Source organism: Myotis nattereri, assembly GCF_964212035.1.
Source record: "Myotis nattereri genome assembly, chromosome: 21".
Lineage (NCBI taxonomy): Eukaryota > Metazoa > Chordata > Mammalia > Chiroptera > Vespertilionidae > Myotis > Myotis nattereri.
The window spans coordinates 431012-448506 of record NC_138097.1 but is presented as its reverse complement, the minus strand read 5'-3'; the positions used below and the strand labels follow the sequence as shown (position 1 = coordinate 448506).

Genomic DNA, 17495 nt, shown 5'->3' with positions numbered 1-17495 from the left:
GAGCTAAAATTCGGGTTACGAGCCAGCTCCAGATACCCCACCGCTAGTTGGCGCAGCGAACGTCACAGTGAATGCCACCACATCGGCCCAGCATCACGTGTCTCACTCGTTCACATTTTGATTTGACATGCGAGTGATTTGACTTACGAGCTCCGTCACGGAACGAATTAAACTCGTCAGTCAAGGCCCGACTGTAGTCTGTAATCCACAGTGAGGTCCCTATTGTGATGCGCCGGAAAATTCCTGTCGTATTCGAAAGACGGACTTCAGAACTGGGTCTGCGCTTGGTGACGGCACACGCTTTTAACTCTTTCTGCGCCGTGTCTACTGCGCCAGCAGCTAGTTGTCAGCGCCCTATCACAGGACTATACCCAGTGAGCTGGCTACTGGGGACGATGACGATGGAATACGATGCAGAGTTTCTATACCCAACATTTTTTAAAAAATGAAAAATGGGAGTTGGGACCTCCTTTAAGGCCTTCTTTATTCTTTAGATGCTTAAACTGAACAATTGTTATGTTACTAGAGGCTCGGTGCATGAAATTCGTGCACTCAGGGAGGGGGGGTCCCTCAGCCTGGATTATGAGAGGGTGCAGGCCAGGCTGAGGGACCCCACCAGTGCACGATTGGGGCCGGGGAGAAATGCGGGAAGTTGGCCAGAAGGGGAGGGACCGAGGGAGGGCTCCAGGGCATGTCCGGCCGTCTCGCTCAGTCCCGATTGGCCAGACCCTGGCAGCAAGCTAACCTACCATTGGAGAGTCTGCCCCCTGGTGTTCAGTGCATGTCATAGCGACTTGTCGACTTGTCGACTCTCTGCCCCCTGGTGGTCAGTGCACGTCATAGTGAGTGGTTGAGTGGCCTTAGCACCTCATTAGCATATTACACTTTGATTGGTTGAACAGACAACCAGACACTTAGCATATTAGGCTTTTATTATATAGGACTAGTGACCCGGCGTGCGAAATAGTGCAGCCCCACCCATCCGCACGTGTCCTGCCCACCCGCCGCCCCACCTTGACACCCTAACCTCTTCACCCAGAGCTCAAGCGCACCTGGCCCCGTCCCCGCCCCCTTCGGCCTTCTCTGGCCGCTTCAAGCCCCGCCCTCGGTCCCGTGAGTCACCCCGGGCTGGTCCCGCCTCCTCTGGGCCCCTCCCCACTTCCGCCCCATCTCCAGAGCAACGAGGCGGCTCCGTCCCACCACGCACGCACGCAGCCTCCTGCTGAACGGTCGTTACGGCATGAGGGCGTCACAACCACTAGCATATTAGCTCTTTATTTTATAGGATTTTACCTTCCACTGTGAAATCATACAAGACAACTCCTATTCATTTCAGTCCCCTTGGCCACGTGTTCCACCACCAGTAGAACCATCTTCTATATAAATTGTAGTAACATCTCTTTATCTTTTTTTAATTATGTTTTTATTGATTTCAGAGAGAGGAAAGGAGAGGGAGAGATAGAAACATCCATGATGAGAGAGAATCATGGACCAGCTGCCTCCTGCACACCCCACACTGGGGATCGAGCCTGCAACCCGGGCAGGTGCCCTAACTGGGAATCGAACCCTGACCTCCTGGTTCCTAGGTCGACGCTCAACCCCTGGGCCTCATCTCTTTACCCTTGACCTTAGATGCGTCTGTGACGATTAAGCGAATCCCATTTTAAAAAACGTGTCGGTGGGTACTCCTGAATTGTTCTGTGAGAAAACCATCTTCTGAAACGGAAGGCGGCGGTCTGATTCTGTATGAGCACATCTTACATTTTACATCCACGTACTGTTTCAGTTTTATCTCTTTCATTCCAGTTAGAATCTGGGAGTTGCAAGGACTCTGGGAGGTAACCTAGTCATCACTGATGTTTCTCTCTCTCTATCCCTCTCTCTTCCTCTCTGAATTCAATAAAAATATATTTAAAAGAAAGAAAAGAAAAAAACTTCATGATTGGCTGGACTGCTCGTATGGATTTCGTAGCTGTTTCTTTCTTTCTTTTTTTTTTTTTTAAGGTAGCTGTGATACAAACCCCAGGACACGCACCCACCCACCCACCCACCCAAGAGCCAGAGAATAGCTCCTGTGACATCCCACCTCTGCCCATGTAGTCCCTTTTGGAAACTCACTCCCGAGCTCGGGACTGCACCCCGACAAAATCGTCAGCGTTGTTAGGTTTCCCTGTAAGACCCTTGCTGTCGCGTGGATCGCTGTGACGGGTGAGTCCGCCGGCTGTGGCTACCAGTTGCACCAAGACTGGAATAGCATTGTTCCTTTCTGTGCAGCAAGGAAGGCTTTGTAAATTAAATCTTAACATTTTGGGTCAAAAAGAAAGAAAGGAAGTAGAATGGTGGTTGGCAGGGGCCGGGGGAGGGGGGAAGGCAGTCACTGTGTAATGGGACATATATGTGGTTTCAGTTTCACAGGATGGAAAGGGTTATGGGGATCGATGGTGGTGACCATTGCATAGCAGTGTGACCATTTGATACCACTGAGCTGTGCATGTGAAAAGGTTACAATGGTAAATTGTATGCTAAGGGTGTTTTATCACAAAAAAAAGGGCTTCTCCCCAGCTCCCCGCCTTCCCCCGCCCCGACACCCAGTACCCCTCAGGCAGGTGCACAGGTCGGTGCCCAGGGGTCGTCCGGGCCATCAAGGGTCGTCCCGGGCCATCAGGGGTCATCCCGGGCCATCAAGGGTCGTCCCGGGCCATCAGGGGTCATCCTGGGCCATCAGGGGTCATCCCTGGCCATCAGCGGCTGCAGGAACAGCCCGGCTGTCCCCAGGATGCACACCAGGATGAAAACCCACAGGAAAATGCGGTCGATCACCATGGCCACATACTTCCAGTCGTCTTGAATCTGGAAAAAAACAACACCAATAATCAATAATCAATAATCGAAAGAGGAAAAAAACAGCCCGCAGGAGAAGGCGGCGTGAATACATTTTCAATCCTGAGCACGTGATAGATACATTGCAGCAGCAGAAGCCGCTGTTCCCACCGAAACGCAGGACCCTTCCCCCCGCCCCCCCCCCTCCCCGCCAGAGCAAGGGAGAGCGGGAGAGAGAGAGGAACATCAATGAGGAGAGAGAATCATTGGTCGGCAGTCCGAGGAAGTGTACCGTTCTCAGGTGTCCCTTTAGGCAGCAGAAAAGCCGTACAAAACATCTGTCATGTTAAATCTTTTTTAAATGAGAAGTTTCTCCATGTGTACATAACCTATTTTGCCTTCCTTCTTTTTTTAAAAAAAAAAATATTTTTTTTTTAAATATTTTTTTATTGATTTCAGAGAGAAAGGAAGATGGAGAGGGAGAAACATCCATGATGAGAGAGAATCATGGACCGGCTGCCTCCTGCACGCCCCGCACTCGGGGGACGAGCCCGCAACCCGGGCCTGTGCCCTGACGGGCAATCGAACCATGACCTCCCGGTTCATAGGTTGATGCTAACCACTGAGCAACACGGGCCAGGCCGTGACCGATTTCTTCTAAGTTGAATCCCAGCTTAGATTTGTAAAGCCAGTTAACTGACTTCCGCCTCCGTAGAGGATTCCGGGTCTCTGTTAGAATCGCAGATACACTCCAACATCATCCACCTTTGGCTCACAGTTCTTGCCCAGTTTTAGATGTAATTTCCTCTTAACATCCATATCAGGGCAAGTCCCTCATCACTCTCTCTCTCCCTCGCCCGCCACTCCCCCCCACCCCCCGCCCCCCAGCAATACCCGAATAATCAGATACCATCTTCAGTCCTAAGTCCAGGGTATCATGACATTCTGTACAGCCAACAGAACAGGCTGGCAATCCGAAATAACTGCCTGATAATCGAGTGAAAAGATGCAAGACGGAGCAAGGCTCCTTGTCTACGCTATGGCTTCCACGGAGGCTGGAACGAGGAAGGGGGGTGGTCCGTCCGTTAAGCGCCCAGACGGCCCAGAACGCAAGGAACCCGTAATTGAATTGGAAGAAGAGAGAATCCATGAATCAACTGATTTGGAAGAAATAATCGCATAACAATGAGGCAGCATGGACGCGGTAATCTCGTTAAGGGGCTGAAATGGGGCTGGGAGACGGGATTTATTTCACCGCGACGAGCGGCCATGAACGTGTCCTGCTGGTGACACTGAGTCCTGGGTAAGGCTGGGATTAGGCTGCATTTGCCACCAGGTACCTTATTTGAGGTCCGAAGAGCGGGGTTTGTATGTGCTTCCAGTACCAAATGGACCCTGTGGCTCCCTCCCGCTCCGCTGGCTGAGACCCCTCAGGCCTGGGAGACGGGGGTGGGAGGCAGAGGCGTGGAGGCAGCTTTGGGTACAGTCCCAGCTCCGCTCCTTTCTAGTCCGGAGAGTCTGGGTAAGTTACATGACTTTCTTTCTTTTATTTTAAAATAAATATATGTTTCTATTGATTTCAGAGAAGAAGGGAGAGGGAGAGAGAGATAGAAACATCGATGATGAGAGAGAATCATTGGTTAGCTGCCTCCTGCACGCCCCCTACTGGGATTCAGGCCTAAAACCCCGGGCATGTGCCCTGACCGGAAATTGAACCGTGACCTCCTGGTTTTGAGGTTGAGGCTCAACCACTGGGCCACACCAGCCAGGCCAAAGTCTAATTTCTTTTCTTTTTTTTTTCTTTTTTTAATATATTTTATTGATTTTTCACAGAGAGGAAGGGAGAGGGACAGAGAGCTAGAAACATCGATGAGAGAGAAACATCGATCAGCTGCCTCCTGCACACTCCCTATTGGGGATGTGCCCGCAACCAAGGTACATGCCCTTGACCGGAATTGAACCTGGGACCCTTCAGTCCGCAGGCCGACGCTCTATCCACTGAGCCAAACCAGCTAGGGCCTAATTTCTTTTCTTTTCTTTTCTTTTTTTAATATATATTTTTATTGATTTCGGAGAAGAAGGGAGAGGGAGTGAGAGAGAGAAACATCCATGATGAGAGAGAATCCTGGATTGGCGGCCTCCTGCACGCCCCACATTGGGGATGGAGCCCGCAACCCGGGCCCGTGCCCTGACCGGGAATCGAACCCTGACCTCCTGGTTCCTAAGTTGATGCTCAACCACTGAGCCACACCGGCCGGGCCGGAGTCTAATTTCTTAACCCAGCCCTACGCCTTGCCCCACAGGAACCCACACATGTCTGTTGAGCGGATGACCGACCGACCGCCGTGACGACAGGCGCCCTAACACGCCCTTCCTTACCTCTTTGGCTTCATTCTGCGCCTTCATATTCTCCGCGATGTACCTGACGCTCCGGATGGCCTCCTTGATCTCCGGCGACAGGGCCGACAGCGCGAGCGCGGCGTCCACGGAGTCGGTGCTGGAGCTCCGCGTGAGGTTGGCGGTGAAGTTGGAGATCTTCACCGAGCGGTGGTGGCGGCTGGCACCGCACAGCCCCTCCTGGCAGGGGCCGCCCTCCTTGCCGTCCTTGGACCCCGGGCGACGGCGGAAGCAGTTGAGGTTGGCGAACTCGGCGCTGGCGCTGGCGGCGGGCCTCGGCCCCGGGGCGCTGCCGCCGCCGCCGCCGCCGCCCTCGCCGCCCGCCGGCCTGGCCATGAACATGACCCGGGGCAGCGCCTGCAGGAACACGGCCTTCACCCAGGCGGGCATGGTGTGCGTGGCGGGCGTCCGGTAGTGCACGTTGAGCACGAAGACCGTGATGACGATGGACAGGGTGACGAAGATCATGGTGAACAGCAGGTACTCGCCGATGAGCGGGATGACCAGCGAGGTGGACGGGATGGTCTCGGTGATGACCAGCAGGAAGACGGTGAGGGAGAGCAGCACGGAGATGCACAGCGTCACCTTCTCGCCGCAGTCGGACGGCAGGTAGAAGACGAGCACGGTGAGGAAGGAGATGAGCAGGCAGGGGATGATCAGGTTGATGGTGTAGAAGAGGGGCAGGCGCCGGATGTACAGCGAGTAGGTGACGTCCTGGTAGATCTCCTCGCAGCAGTTGTACCTGATGTCGTGCTTGTAGCCGGGGGCCTGGATGATGGCCCACTCGCCGCTCTCCCAGTAGTCCTTGAGGTTCATGGAGGAGCCGACCAGGACCAGCTCGATCTTGGCCTTGTCGTAGGACCAGGAGCCGAACTTCATGGTGCAGTTCTGGTAGTCGAAGGGGAAGTAGGTGACGTCGATCTTGCAGGAGCTCTTGAAGATGGCCGGGGGGATCCAGGTCACCTCGCCCGTGTGCTTGACCAGGGCTTTGGTCTTGTCGTCCACCTGGAAGTCCCCCATGGCGCTGCGGGGAGAGAGGCGGGGCCCGGTCACGGCACACGCGGGTCGGCCAGCTCGCGGGACGGTCGAGCTCAGAGCGCTGGGATGTCCACCCACGTCCCGAGGGGGACCCTGGAGCCCAGGACTCCCCCCGGCCCCCCGCCCCGGCCTCACACACCGTCTGACACCCTCACCGCGCCTCGAGGAGGTCGCTGGCTCATCCCACCGCACACAACGCCTGTTGCATCGAGACACCCAAGTGCCCCTTCCCTTGAAGGAGAGAAACAGGATGAACGTTGTCGGCCGGAGGCAGGTTCCTCAGTGGACTCTCAACCCCTGAGCCACACCAGCCGGGCCTGGAAGTAAATTCTTACCGGAACACACAGCCATCCCCACGCGTCTACGGCTTAATGGCGACTTTTTTGTTTGTTAATCCTCACCCGAGGATATTTTCCCATTGATTTTTAGAGAGAGTGGAAGGGAGGGGGAGAGACGCAGAGAGAAGCACATCGATGTGAGAGAGACACATCGATGGGTTGCCTCCCCCACACGCCCCCGACCACGGCCGGGGATGGAGCCTGCAACCAAGGTATGTGCCCTGGACCGGAATCGAACCCGGACCCTTTAGTCCGGGGGCCAACGCCCTGTCCACTGAGCCAAACCGGCTAGGGCTGTCTATGGCTACTTTTAAAAATATATATATTTTTATTGATTTCAGAGAGGAAGGGAGAGAGAGAGAGAGACAGAGAGAGAGAGAAACACCAATGATGAGAATCATTGATCGGCTGCCTCCTGCATGTCCCGTACTGGGGATCAAGCCCGCAACCCGGGCCTGTGCCCTGACCGGGAATCGAACCCTGACCTCCTGGTTCATGGGTCAACCTACGCTCAACCATGGAGCCACGCCGGCCGGGCTGATCCCCTCATTTTACTGAAGAGGAAACGGAAGCTCAGGGAACAGGATCCAGCTGCTCGGGGTCCCATGCAGAGCTGGTGGCAGAGCCGTGACCACCCAGGACTCGGGTCCCAGGTGAGGAGGCGCCTAACCCCGTGGGCTCCGAGGCCAGGTGTTGGCGAGAAGCCGGTCTCGGTGGCGGACGCACGTCCCCGCTGTTTTCCAGGGATCCCGGTCACCGGAGGCCTGTGTGCCGACCGGCAGGGTCAGCAGCCCGTCTCTGCCACCAGGGGGCAGAGAGGACCCGGCCTGGGCCTGGGATGGGCTCAGCGCCAGCCAGAGGGGCACTGGGTAAGCATCCGCTGACTGAGCGAATGACCAGGAAATAAAGGACGATCTCCGGTCACAGGGCGACCAGGAGACGGCTGACGGCGAGGACAGCGGGCGGGGGGGTGGGGGGGGTGCCTCTGAGCCACTGGGCTCTGAGCAGGGGGGTCGATTAGAGGAAGGAAGGGCAGACAGGCTGCAAGTGAGCAGCTGTAGGAGCTGAGGGCTCCAACGGGGAGAGCGTGCAGAGGGTAGGAGAGAGCGTGGCGGCATTCGTGTTCTTGTAATCCTCACCGGAGGATGTTTCCTATTGATTTTTTAAAAGTATATTTATTATTGATTTCAGAGAGGAAGGGAGAGGGTGAGGAGAGAGAATCATGGATCAGCTGCCTCCTGCACGCCCCCCACTGGGGATCGAGCCAACAACCCGGGCCTGTGTCCTGAGCTGGAATCAAACCGTGACCTCCTGGTTCATAGGTCGACCTTCAACCCCTGAGCCCCGCTGGCTGGGCTCTATTGATTTTTTAAAAATATATATTTTTATTGATTTCAGAGAGGAAGGGAGAGGGAGAGGGTGAGAGAAACATCCATGATGAGAGGGAATCATTGATTGGCTGCCTCCTGCACACTCCCCACTGGGGATGGAGCCTGCAACCCAGGATTGTGCCTTGACTGGAATTGAACCTGAGACCTTTCAGTCCGCAGGCCGACGCTCTATCCACTGAGCCACACCAGCCAGGGATCCATTGATTTTGTTTAAACAGAGTGGAAGGGAGGGAGGAGAGAGAGAGAGAGAGAAAGAAACATGGACACCAGAGAAATACATCGATTGTTGCCTCCTGCTGGAGCCCCAACTGGGGCCAGGGATCGAACCTGCAACCAAGGTACGTCCCCTTGACCAGGAATCGAACCCGGGACCCTCTGGTCTGAGGTCCGGCGCTCTAACTACTGGGAAACACCAGCCAGGGCAGCATTCGTGTTTCACTCCCTCCAGATTCCCTCAGAAATGCAGGGCAACTGGGATAGCAACAGGCAAAACCTCCCGCCCGCATCGTCCACGCAGGTGACACGGAACCCCCTGAACCTCAGACTATGATGAGTGTGTGGGGCCGAACCCCCACCGCCATCAGGACCTGCATGGGAACATGTGGGGTTAGCTGCGGGTGGAGGTCACAGGGGGCAGAGAAAAGGGGGTTCTCCTGTCCTGGGGGCCTCAGGTGGAAATCACCGAGAAGTATCTGCCCCTCAAAAAGTGGACCCTACTCTGCAATGAGTCTTCAGCACGTGAAACAAAGAGGGCAGTCTGTGGGAGGGAACAGAGAGAGCAGGGCCTGGCAGGGTGTGGCTCAGTGGTTGAGCATCAACCTATGAACCAGGAAGTCAGGGTTCAATTCCCGGTCAGGGCACAGGCCCGGGTTGCAGTCTTGATCCCCAGCGGGGGGCGTGCAGGAGGCAGCCGATCCATGATTCTATCTCATCATTATCTCTCCCCCTTCCTCTCTGAAATAGATATTTTTTAAAAAGATATATTTTTTTAGAAAAGGTATATTTTAAAAAAAGATATCTGTATATATAAAAGGCTAATATGCAAAGTGTCCCCTCGGGAGTTCGAACGGGAGACTGGGAGTTCGATCGCTTGCTATGATGTGCGCTGACCACCAGAGGGCAGCGTGGTTCGAAGAAAGACCCCAATCGACCCTGATGGCTGGCCAGGCCTAGGGACCCTACCTGTGCATGAATTTCGTGCACTGGGCCTCTAGTATAAGATATATCTTTTTTAAAAAAAATATATTTTATTGGTTTTTTACAGAGAGGAAGGGAGAGGAATAGAGAGTTAGAAACATCGATCAGCTGCCTCCTGCAAACTCCCCACTGGGGATGTGCCTGCAACCAAGGTACATGCCCTTGACCAGAATCGAACCTGGGACCCTTCAGTCCGCAGGCTGACGCTCTATCCACTGAGCCAAACCGTTCAGGGCAAGATATATCTTAAAAAAAAAAAAAAAAAAAAAGACAAAGGAAAATATCTCTTGGTGACCCAAGCGAAAAGAACAGCCCCCTGACACGTAAGCTGACGACACATCCCAGCGTGTCTAGGGCAGTCCTGGCTGCCTCTTGGTCCTGGGACACCGACGAATAGTGGCCACTTTCTCTCCCCAGAGTCGCCCGGTGTTACAAGAACAAGAGAATCGGACCGGCCTCAGGGTTTGACGTCCGCACTTTGCACCAGGACCCGAGTCAGCGTCTGAAAGGCTTTCACCGAAGGGAAAAAGAGGAACCAAGGGTGTGGTGTCAGGTGAGTGGCCGCAAAGCGTTATCTAAAAAGGCCGCCCCGAGTGACGCACGGGTGAGAACTCAGGGCGCGTTCTGGGCACCCCCTGAGGATTGCGTCGGAGAGTGGATTTCAAAAAACAAAGGTGATCGAGAAACGTTGGCATAAGGAGGTAAATGCTGCCCTGACCGGTGTGGCTCAGTGGATAGAGCGCCGGCCTGCGGACTGAAGGGTCCCGGGTTCGATTCCGGCCAAGGGCATGGACCTGGGTTGCGGGCACATCCCCAGTAGGGGGCGTGCAGGAGGCAGCTGATCGATGTTTCTCTCTCATCGATGTTTCTAACTCTCTATCCCTCTCCCTTCCTCTCTGTAAAAAATCAATTAAAAAATATTTTTTTTTTAAAAAGAAGGTAAACACAGAGAAACCCTCCAGGGAGGCCCAGCCCCGAGAAGCCCGAGTTCTGACGGGAAGAGACGAGCTGGATGCTTTTCTCTAAATGTTACTTCCGGCCTCAGAGTCCAAGGAAATGTCTTCTGCTCTTTGCTTCTCCCAAACCCAGTCTGAAGCGCCCACCACTCTCTCGGTGCCGTTGCGAGCACACATCCTGAAGGTCCCCGTTCGCCCGAGATTTCCGGGAAGAAAACCGCTGTGACATTTAAATCGTGAGATTAAAAATTCTGCCTGTGTTCTTTATTTGTTTTTTAATTTTTAAAAATTGATTTCAGAGAGGAAGGGGAGGGAGAGGGAGAGAGAGAGAGAGAGAAACATTCATGATGAGAGAGAATCATGGATCAGCTGCCTCCTGCAGGCCCCACACTGGGGATCAAGCCTGCAACCCGGGCCTGCGCCCTGAGCGGGAATCGAACCCTGACCTCCTGATTCATAGGTTGATGCTCAGCCACTGAGCCACGCACGCCGACCGGGCAGAATCATGCCATTTTGAATGTTGTGTTTGTTTTTTTCTTGAGAAAACAGGAAGTAAAACACGGACCAATTCTTGGAGTGGGTAAAGATCCCCCTCCTTTTAGCCATTGACCAGAAAGTGGGATGCAGCCAAAAACATAGCTTCCCCAGCCCTGATAGGAACAGTGAAATATATCCGTGTGTACGACTACGACGTAAAAACCTACACACAAAATGCTCTTTATTTTTATTCATTAAGATCAGATTGGACCATATCTATAGGAAAAACGCTGACCAGTACGACTAGAGATAAGGCACAGGTGGAAAAGTGATGTTTCCCACACCCAGGAACGGACCAGCACATACTGTCAGCGATCAGTGAGCACCTATGTCTGCCTCGTCGTGGGGCGTACGTGTGGGGACTGTCCGCTTTCTAGGAAAGACCGGCGCCACCACTGGCAGGTTCAGAATGGCAGAGGCGGGCCCTAGCCTGTGTGGCTCAGTGGATAGAGCGCCGGCCTGCGGACTGAAGGGTCCCGGGTTCGATTCTGGTCAAGGGCACGTGCCTGGGTTGCGGGCTCGATCCCCAGTGCGGGGCGTGCGGGAGGCAGCCGATCCATGATTCTCTCTCATCGTGGATGTTTCTCTCTCTCCCTCTCCCTTCCTCTCTGACATCAGTAAAAATATATTTAAAACAAACGAACAAAGAACGGCAGGGGAGGGACCTCAGAGGCTCCCTGAAGTGGGTGGGGAGGAGCGTGGGGAGGGAGGGTCAGGCGCAGGACTGGTCATCAGGCGAGCAGATCTCCTCCTTCCTGACCTGCAGGGACGGTCCGTCCCCGGGAGGGCGGTGGTGGCAGGTGCCACCCCCCATGGAGTCCCCCTCCCTGCCCTCTCTCTGCCCCCTCCCTGCCCTCGCTCTGACCTGCAGTTGCACGTTTGGATATTACAGCCCAGGCCTGTCTGCCCGGAGGCACAGCCATCTCCCGAGGCAGGCGCAGTGGGTGCTCAGCAAACGCCTGTGGGGGAGCCAGGGGACGGCGCCCCCATCGGAGAGGGAAGGGAAAGGGCGGGGAAGGCGGGCGCCCCCTTACTTGTTGTAGAGCACGATGTCCGGCTTCCAGATCTTCTGGGCGGGGACGCGCAGGAACTCCGCCCCGTCATAGTCCGCGGGGTCCCACTTCAGCTTGTAGTCGTTCCAGATCTGGGGGGCCAGGGGGGGGGGACCATGTGGTTTATTTCTCTCGTGCCACCCTCCCTGGTGACTCCCCACCCGCCCCGTGTCACGGAGCCGCCTCTACGCTGCAGACCACACGGCCCCGTGCCGCGGGGGGTGACAGCGGGGAGAGCCCTGGGCTGCGGGCGCGGGCCGCCCCCCTGCCAATCGTGTGAGGACCTCCAGCGCTGACTCTCACCAGGTCTGGTCCGTGTGTGCTGTTTTTAAAAATATATTTTTAGCCCTGACCGGTGTGGCCCAGTGGATAGAGCGTCGGCCTGCGGACTGGAGGGTCCCGGGTTCGATTCCGGTCAAGGGCATGGACCTGGGTTGCAGGCACATCCCCAGTGGGGGGCGTGCAGGAGGCAGCCGATCAATGCTTCTCTCATCGATGTTTCTAACTCTCTATCCCTCTCCCTTCTCTATAAAAAAATCAATAAATTATATTTTTAAAAAATTATTGCTTTCAGACAGGAAGGGAGAGGGAGAGAGAGGTAGAAACATCCGTGATGAGAGAGGGTCATGGATCGGCCGCCTCCCGCACGCCCCGCACTGGGGGTCGAGCCCACAACCCCGGCCTGTGCCCTGACCGGGAATCGAACCCTGACCTCCTGGTTCCTAGGTCAAGGGTCAACCACTGAGCCACACGGGCCGGGCTGAGCTCGGGAGTTGACGACCTTCCCCACCAGGTCCCCAAACAGGGTGCCAGACACACACAGCACCCAGGTTGAGCGGGGCTGGTGTCTGAAGGGTTTGGGGAGAGCACCCACGACCCCCTCGTGGCCCAAGAAGTGCCGGGTGCAGAGGCTGGGAGACTTGGTCCTGAGCCCCTGAGGGGAGAGCGTGTGCCGTGGGGGCACCGCGTGGGCACTGGGCCCTCCCGGCTTCCCAGGCGCCTGGAGGAGGCTCGCCCGCCGGCGGGTGGAAGGTCGAGGCCAGGCCAGAGCGGTATCGGTCTAGGTCTCAGCCAGGCCTCCCTGGGGAGGGCACGGGGGAGACGAGGTCTTTGTCCTCCATCGGAGCTGGGGGCCCCCACCTCCCAGCCAACAAGGACCCCAGCGTCTGATTCCGACTTCAGGAGGAGTTTTTGGCAAGAGGAAGGGAAGAAGGTGGTCTTAGCCCGTCCTAGAGCCGGGGGCCAGGCCTGCAGGCCCGGATCTGTCCCATCTGGGCTTGCCGGACCAGGCCCTGCAGTGCTTGGGGCGGGGAGCGGGGGGTACACCTTGGGCCCCAGGCCCAGCACTCAATGGGCCCCAGGCCGGGTCTGCAGAAAGGAAGCGAGCAGAGCAGTCGCCACCAGGGGGCAGCACGCGCAGGGCCCGGCCACTTACTTGCTTGAGCCACAGGTTAGTCTCCATGATCTGGTTGACTTCATCCTGGAAAGGCAGACGAGGGGGGGTGGGTGCAGGGCCACAGCCGGGCCCTGGGGAGGCCTCCCCCACGCCCCGCGCCCCACGGCCACGGCCACGGCCCCGCGCCCCACGGCCACGGCCACGGCCGGCACTCACCACCTTCACCAGCTGGGACATGGACACCTCGAACTGGATGATGACGGCGTCGGACACGTTGGCCACGGGCCGGATGATCTCGTTGTAGTCCTGGAACAGCCGCTCGAACAGGCGGTGCTCGGCCTCCGAGCCGCGGGCCCCTGAGGGGAGGCGCCCGTCAGACCCGTGTCCCCTCACCGGGACCCCCCCCCAAAAAAAACAGCCTCCTCTGCACCCCGGGGCGGGGGGGGGGGGGGGCTGTGACTCTGGAACATTTGGCCAAGCCTGGGTTCTGGGAGTGGAGAGCTCTGGTGCGTGTGCTGACAAACTCCCTGTGGGCTGTGTGACCTTAGGGAAGTGGCTCCACCTCTCTGAACCCCAGCTGCTTTCTCTGTGATAACAAAGGCTGCGAATGTGTCTGCGCAGTAGGGTTGTTACAGGGAGGGGCTCAGCTCGGGCCAGCGTTCGGTCAGGGCCCAGGTGCGCTCCTCGTCCTCCCTGCTGTGATGGGGCAGGTGCGGGGTCCACACAGGCGCAGCCACTGGCTGCTTCCGGACGGAGATGACCCAGGGCCCCCCGCCCCCCCCCCCACCCTGGGCCAGGTGTGCCGCCTCCCACCCTCCGGGGGGTGGTGGGGGGAGCGGGCTCCCCTCTGCCCCACGCGGGACCCTGTCAGGGTCTGGCCGCCAACCCTCTTACGCAGAAGTTGGGCGCCTACATGGCCCCGTGGGTCTTAGACTGTGAGCCGGGGTTCCTGCGGATGCCGCCTTCACACCCTGGTCGGAGACCCCCCTAAACCCTCTGAAACCCTCGGGGACCCCTTCGCATCCCAGGATATTTTCCCATTGACTTTTAGAGAGAGAGGAAGGGAGAGGGGAGAGGGGGAGAGAGAGAGAGAGAGAGAGAGAGAGAGAGAGAGAGAGAGAGAGAGAGAGAGAAGAGAGAGAGATGGATTGGTTGCCTCCGGCATGGACCCAGACTGGGGGGGGGGGAGCGGGGGGAGGATCAAGCCTGCAACTGAGGTCCGCGCGCCCTTGACCGGAGTTGAACCGGGACCCTTTGGTCGGTGGCCTGACGCTCTGTCCACCGAACCAAACCGGCCAGGGCCACCCAGGCACCTCGAGTCCGCTGCCTGCCGCTTCCCACTTAGAATTTGGGGAGCGGGGAGGGGAAGCCCTGGTGAAGTCCCAGTTTCTCCGGGTCTAGAAACGCGATGGTGCCTGCCCCCTTCCCGTCCCCCTTGTCCCCCCCCCCCCCATGAAGGAGGGGCTCCAGGAGCTGGGGGGGGGTGCCAGGCGCTCTGAGCGGCGGGGGCCTCAGCATGGAGGTGGCAGGAGCGGCGGCTCTGAGCGCACGGCCACCTCGCGTCCCCCCTCTTCCCCATCCACCCCCCACCCCGCGACCCTGCCAAACCCTCGCCCCCTCCTACCACCGCCCCCCGCAGGCCAGAGACTCCTGGCGACGGGTCGGGCCGTTTCCCCGCGACCCGGCAGAGGCGGGGCGCGCGCTCGGGCGCAGCGGGGAGAAGGCAGGAGGGGGGCCGGCGCGCAAGCTTTTCACCCCATCATCCCCCCTCCCTACCCCCGGCCCGAACCGCCTGCCCCCTCCCCACGGAGCCCCCCAGTCGTCCCCTCTCTGCCTCGGTTTCTCCATGTTTAGGGGCCGCGATGCAGACGGTGGAGCCGATGCCACTGCCGACCCAGCGCTCCCGGCGGAGGCCGAGGAGGCAGCGCCCACGGGGAAGGCGGGTCCCCACCCCGCGCGTCCGCGACCCCCTCCTCGCCCCGCTCCCCCGCTCGGACTTCGGGGCGCCCGTCCCGCGGCCTCCCCCGCGCTCACCCGGGAGCAGCAGCAGCAGCAGCAGCGCAAGTGGGTGCGCCCCGCGCGAGGGAGCGCCCATGGCCGTGCGTCCGGCTGCCCGGAGGCCCCGAGCGAACGACCGGGTGCGGATTCGGGGGGAGGAGGCAGCCGAGGTCCGTGGGCTCCCCGCGCGCCGGCCGCTCGGAGACAAAGGGGGCGGGGAGCGCGGGGCTCGGGTGGTGCCCAGCCGCCCGCCCGCCCCGCCCGCCGCGCGCCGGGGAGTCGGGTCGGGCGCTGGGGTGGGGGTGGGGGGATGCGCTGGGGCTGGTGCGGGATGCGCCGCGCCGGCCAATCAGAGCGCGGACCCGAGCGCCCCGCCCCGCCCCGCCCCGCCCCGCCCCGCCCCGCCCCGCCCCGCCCGCGGGGAGCTGGGCAGCCGGCCTGGAGGGCGCACCGCGTGGGGTCCTGTGCCCCGGCGCGCCCCGCGCGTCCCCGCCTCGGGTGGCTGCCCCCCGTCCTCGCCCCCCCCCCGGCCCCTCACGCACCTCGGAAGGAGGCCGCGGGGTCCTGGCGCGATGAAGTCACTGTTGGGCATTGGAGGTGCGAGCCCGCTCAGTGGTTCTCAACCTGTGGGTCGCGACCCCTTTAAATCCATCCTGCATTTCAGGTATTTCCATGACGATTCATAACAGTAGCAACATGACAGCGATGAAGTAGCCACGGAAATAATTTTATAGTTGGGGGTCCCCACAGCATGAGGGACTGTATGAAAGGGTCGCGGCGTCAGGAAGGTTGAGAACCACTACTTGGTTTTGGGGATCCCTTCGCGCGAGGGGGGCGGGGGGTCCGAGGCAGCCGAGCTCGGGTTCGTGGGGAGCCGAATGGTTGCGGCTCCGCCAGGGGTCCCTGGAGGTTTGCTAAGCGGTTGAGGGTGTTTGAAATGCCTGCTCTTAGGAAGTGAGACGGAAGAGAGAAAAATACCGGCGTTGCTCTCTGGTTGAGCACGGACCCATGCACATGCCCGGGTTGCGCGCTCAATTTCCAGTAGGGGGCGTGCAGGAGGCAGCTGATCAATGTCTCTCTCTCTCTCCTTCTCCCTTCCTCTCTGAAATCAACAAAAATGTATTTTAAAACAATAATTAAGCCCTGGCTGGTTTGGCTCAGTGTATATAGAGCGTTGCCTTGCGGACTGAAGGGTCCCGGGTTCGATTCTGGCCAAGGGCACAGGCCTGGGTTGCGGGCTCGATCCCCAGTGGGGGGCTTGCCGGAGGCAGCTGATCAGTGATTCTCATCATTGATGTTTTTGTCTATCTCTCTTCCTCTCTAAAATCAATAAAAATATATTTTAAAAAAAATAATTATTAAATGAGCAAAACAGTCAAATAGATACTCCACCAAAGAGGATATTCAGAAGGGGAAAAAAAATAAAAAATAAAAAAAATCACAGGAAAAAGATGTTCCAGGTCAGTAGCCACGAGACTAGAGACAAGCAAACTGGAACCAGGCAGAGGTTCGCCTTCACAGGCACGGTGCTGGCTAAAGCAGAAAGCGCAGCCAGTCCCAAGTGCCGGCGAGGACACAGAGCAACGGGGCCCTCCTACCTGGCCGGAGGGAGTGCGAGACGGCACAGCCCCTCCTGCGAGCAGGCTGACGGTCTCACCTCAGTTACTCGTACACTCCCCCTCGAACCCGGCTCCCGAGTCTCCATCCGGAGAAATGAAAACTGCTGTTCACGGAGCAGCTCTGTGCACAATTGCCCCAAACTGGTCCCTGCCTAAACGTGTCCAACACCCACGTGACCGAGGAATAATTGATCGGTGGCCTCAGCGACTTGGATCCGAGTCTCAAAGGCATCACGTGAGTGAGCGGAGGTCCCATACCGTGCGATGCCTGTGAACGGTGTTCCCGGCTAGACAAGACCAAGTGATCGGGAAAGATGAGTGGCTGCTGGGGCTGGGGGTGGAGGGAGGCAGGACCACAGCGATAGCAAAAAGGAGTTATCTATATATATAAAAGCTTAAGTGACCATCGCAACCGAACGGACGGCTGGACAGGCTGTGTGGGGCAACCAGGCCTGCAGGGGGGTCAGTGAAGGGCGACCAGCCCCACAGGAGTGTCAGTGAGGGGCGACCAAACGACTGAGCAGCAGGCTGTGTGGGGGTGACCAGGCCAGCGGGAGGGGCAGTTAGGGGAGATCAGGCAGGCAGGCAGGTGAGCAGTTAGGAGCCAGTGGTCCCGGATTGTGAGAGGGATGTCCGACTGCCAGTTTAGGCTTGATACCGATACCTGTGCCCTCTTGCAATCTGGGACCCTTCGGGGGATGTCAGAGAGCTGGTTTTGGCCCAATCCCACAGGCCAGGCTGAGGGACCCCACTGGT

At 58.0% G+C, this 17495-nt stretch overlaps 1 protein-coding gene across 1 annotated transcript; it reads right to left on the bottom strand.

Moving 5' to 3' along the window:
• Positions 1-1123: 1123 nt before the first annotated feature.
• Positions 1124-15217, bottom strand: CHRNA3 (cholinergic receptor nicotinic alpha 3 subunit; the record flags this gene model as incomplete). The annotated part of the gene is made up of 6 exons (XM_081114656.1): positions 1124-2850; positions 5200-6241; positions 11709-11818; positions 13162-13206; positions 13339-13478; positions 15157-15217. The coding sequence occupies 6 exons, from the start codon at positions 15215-15217 to the stop codon at positions 2722-2724; spliced, it is 1527 nt and encodes a 508-aa protein (XP_080970782.1). The 3' UTR covers positions 1124-2721.
• Positions 15218-17495: the final 2278 nt, after the last annotated feature.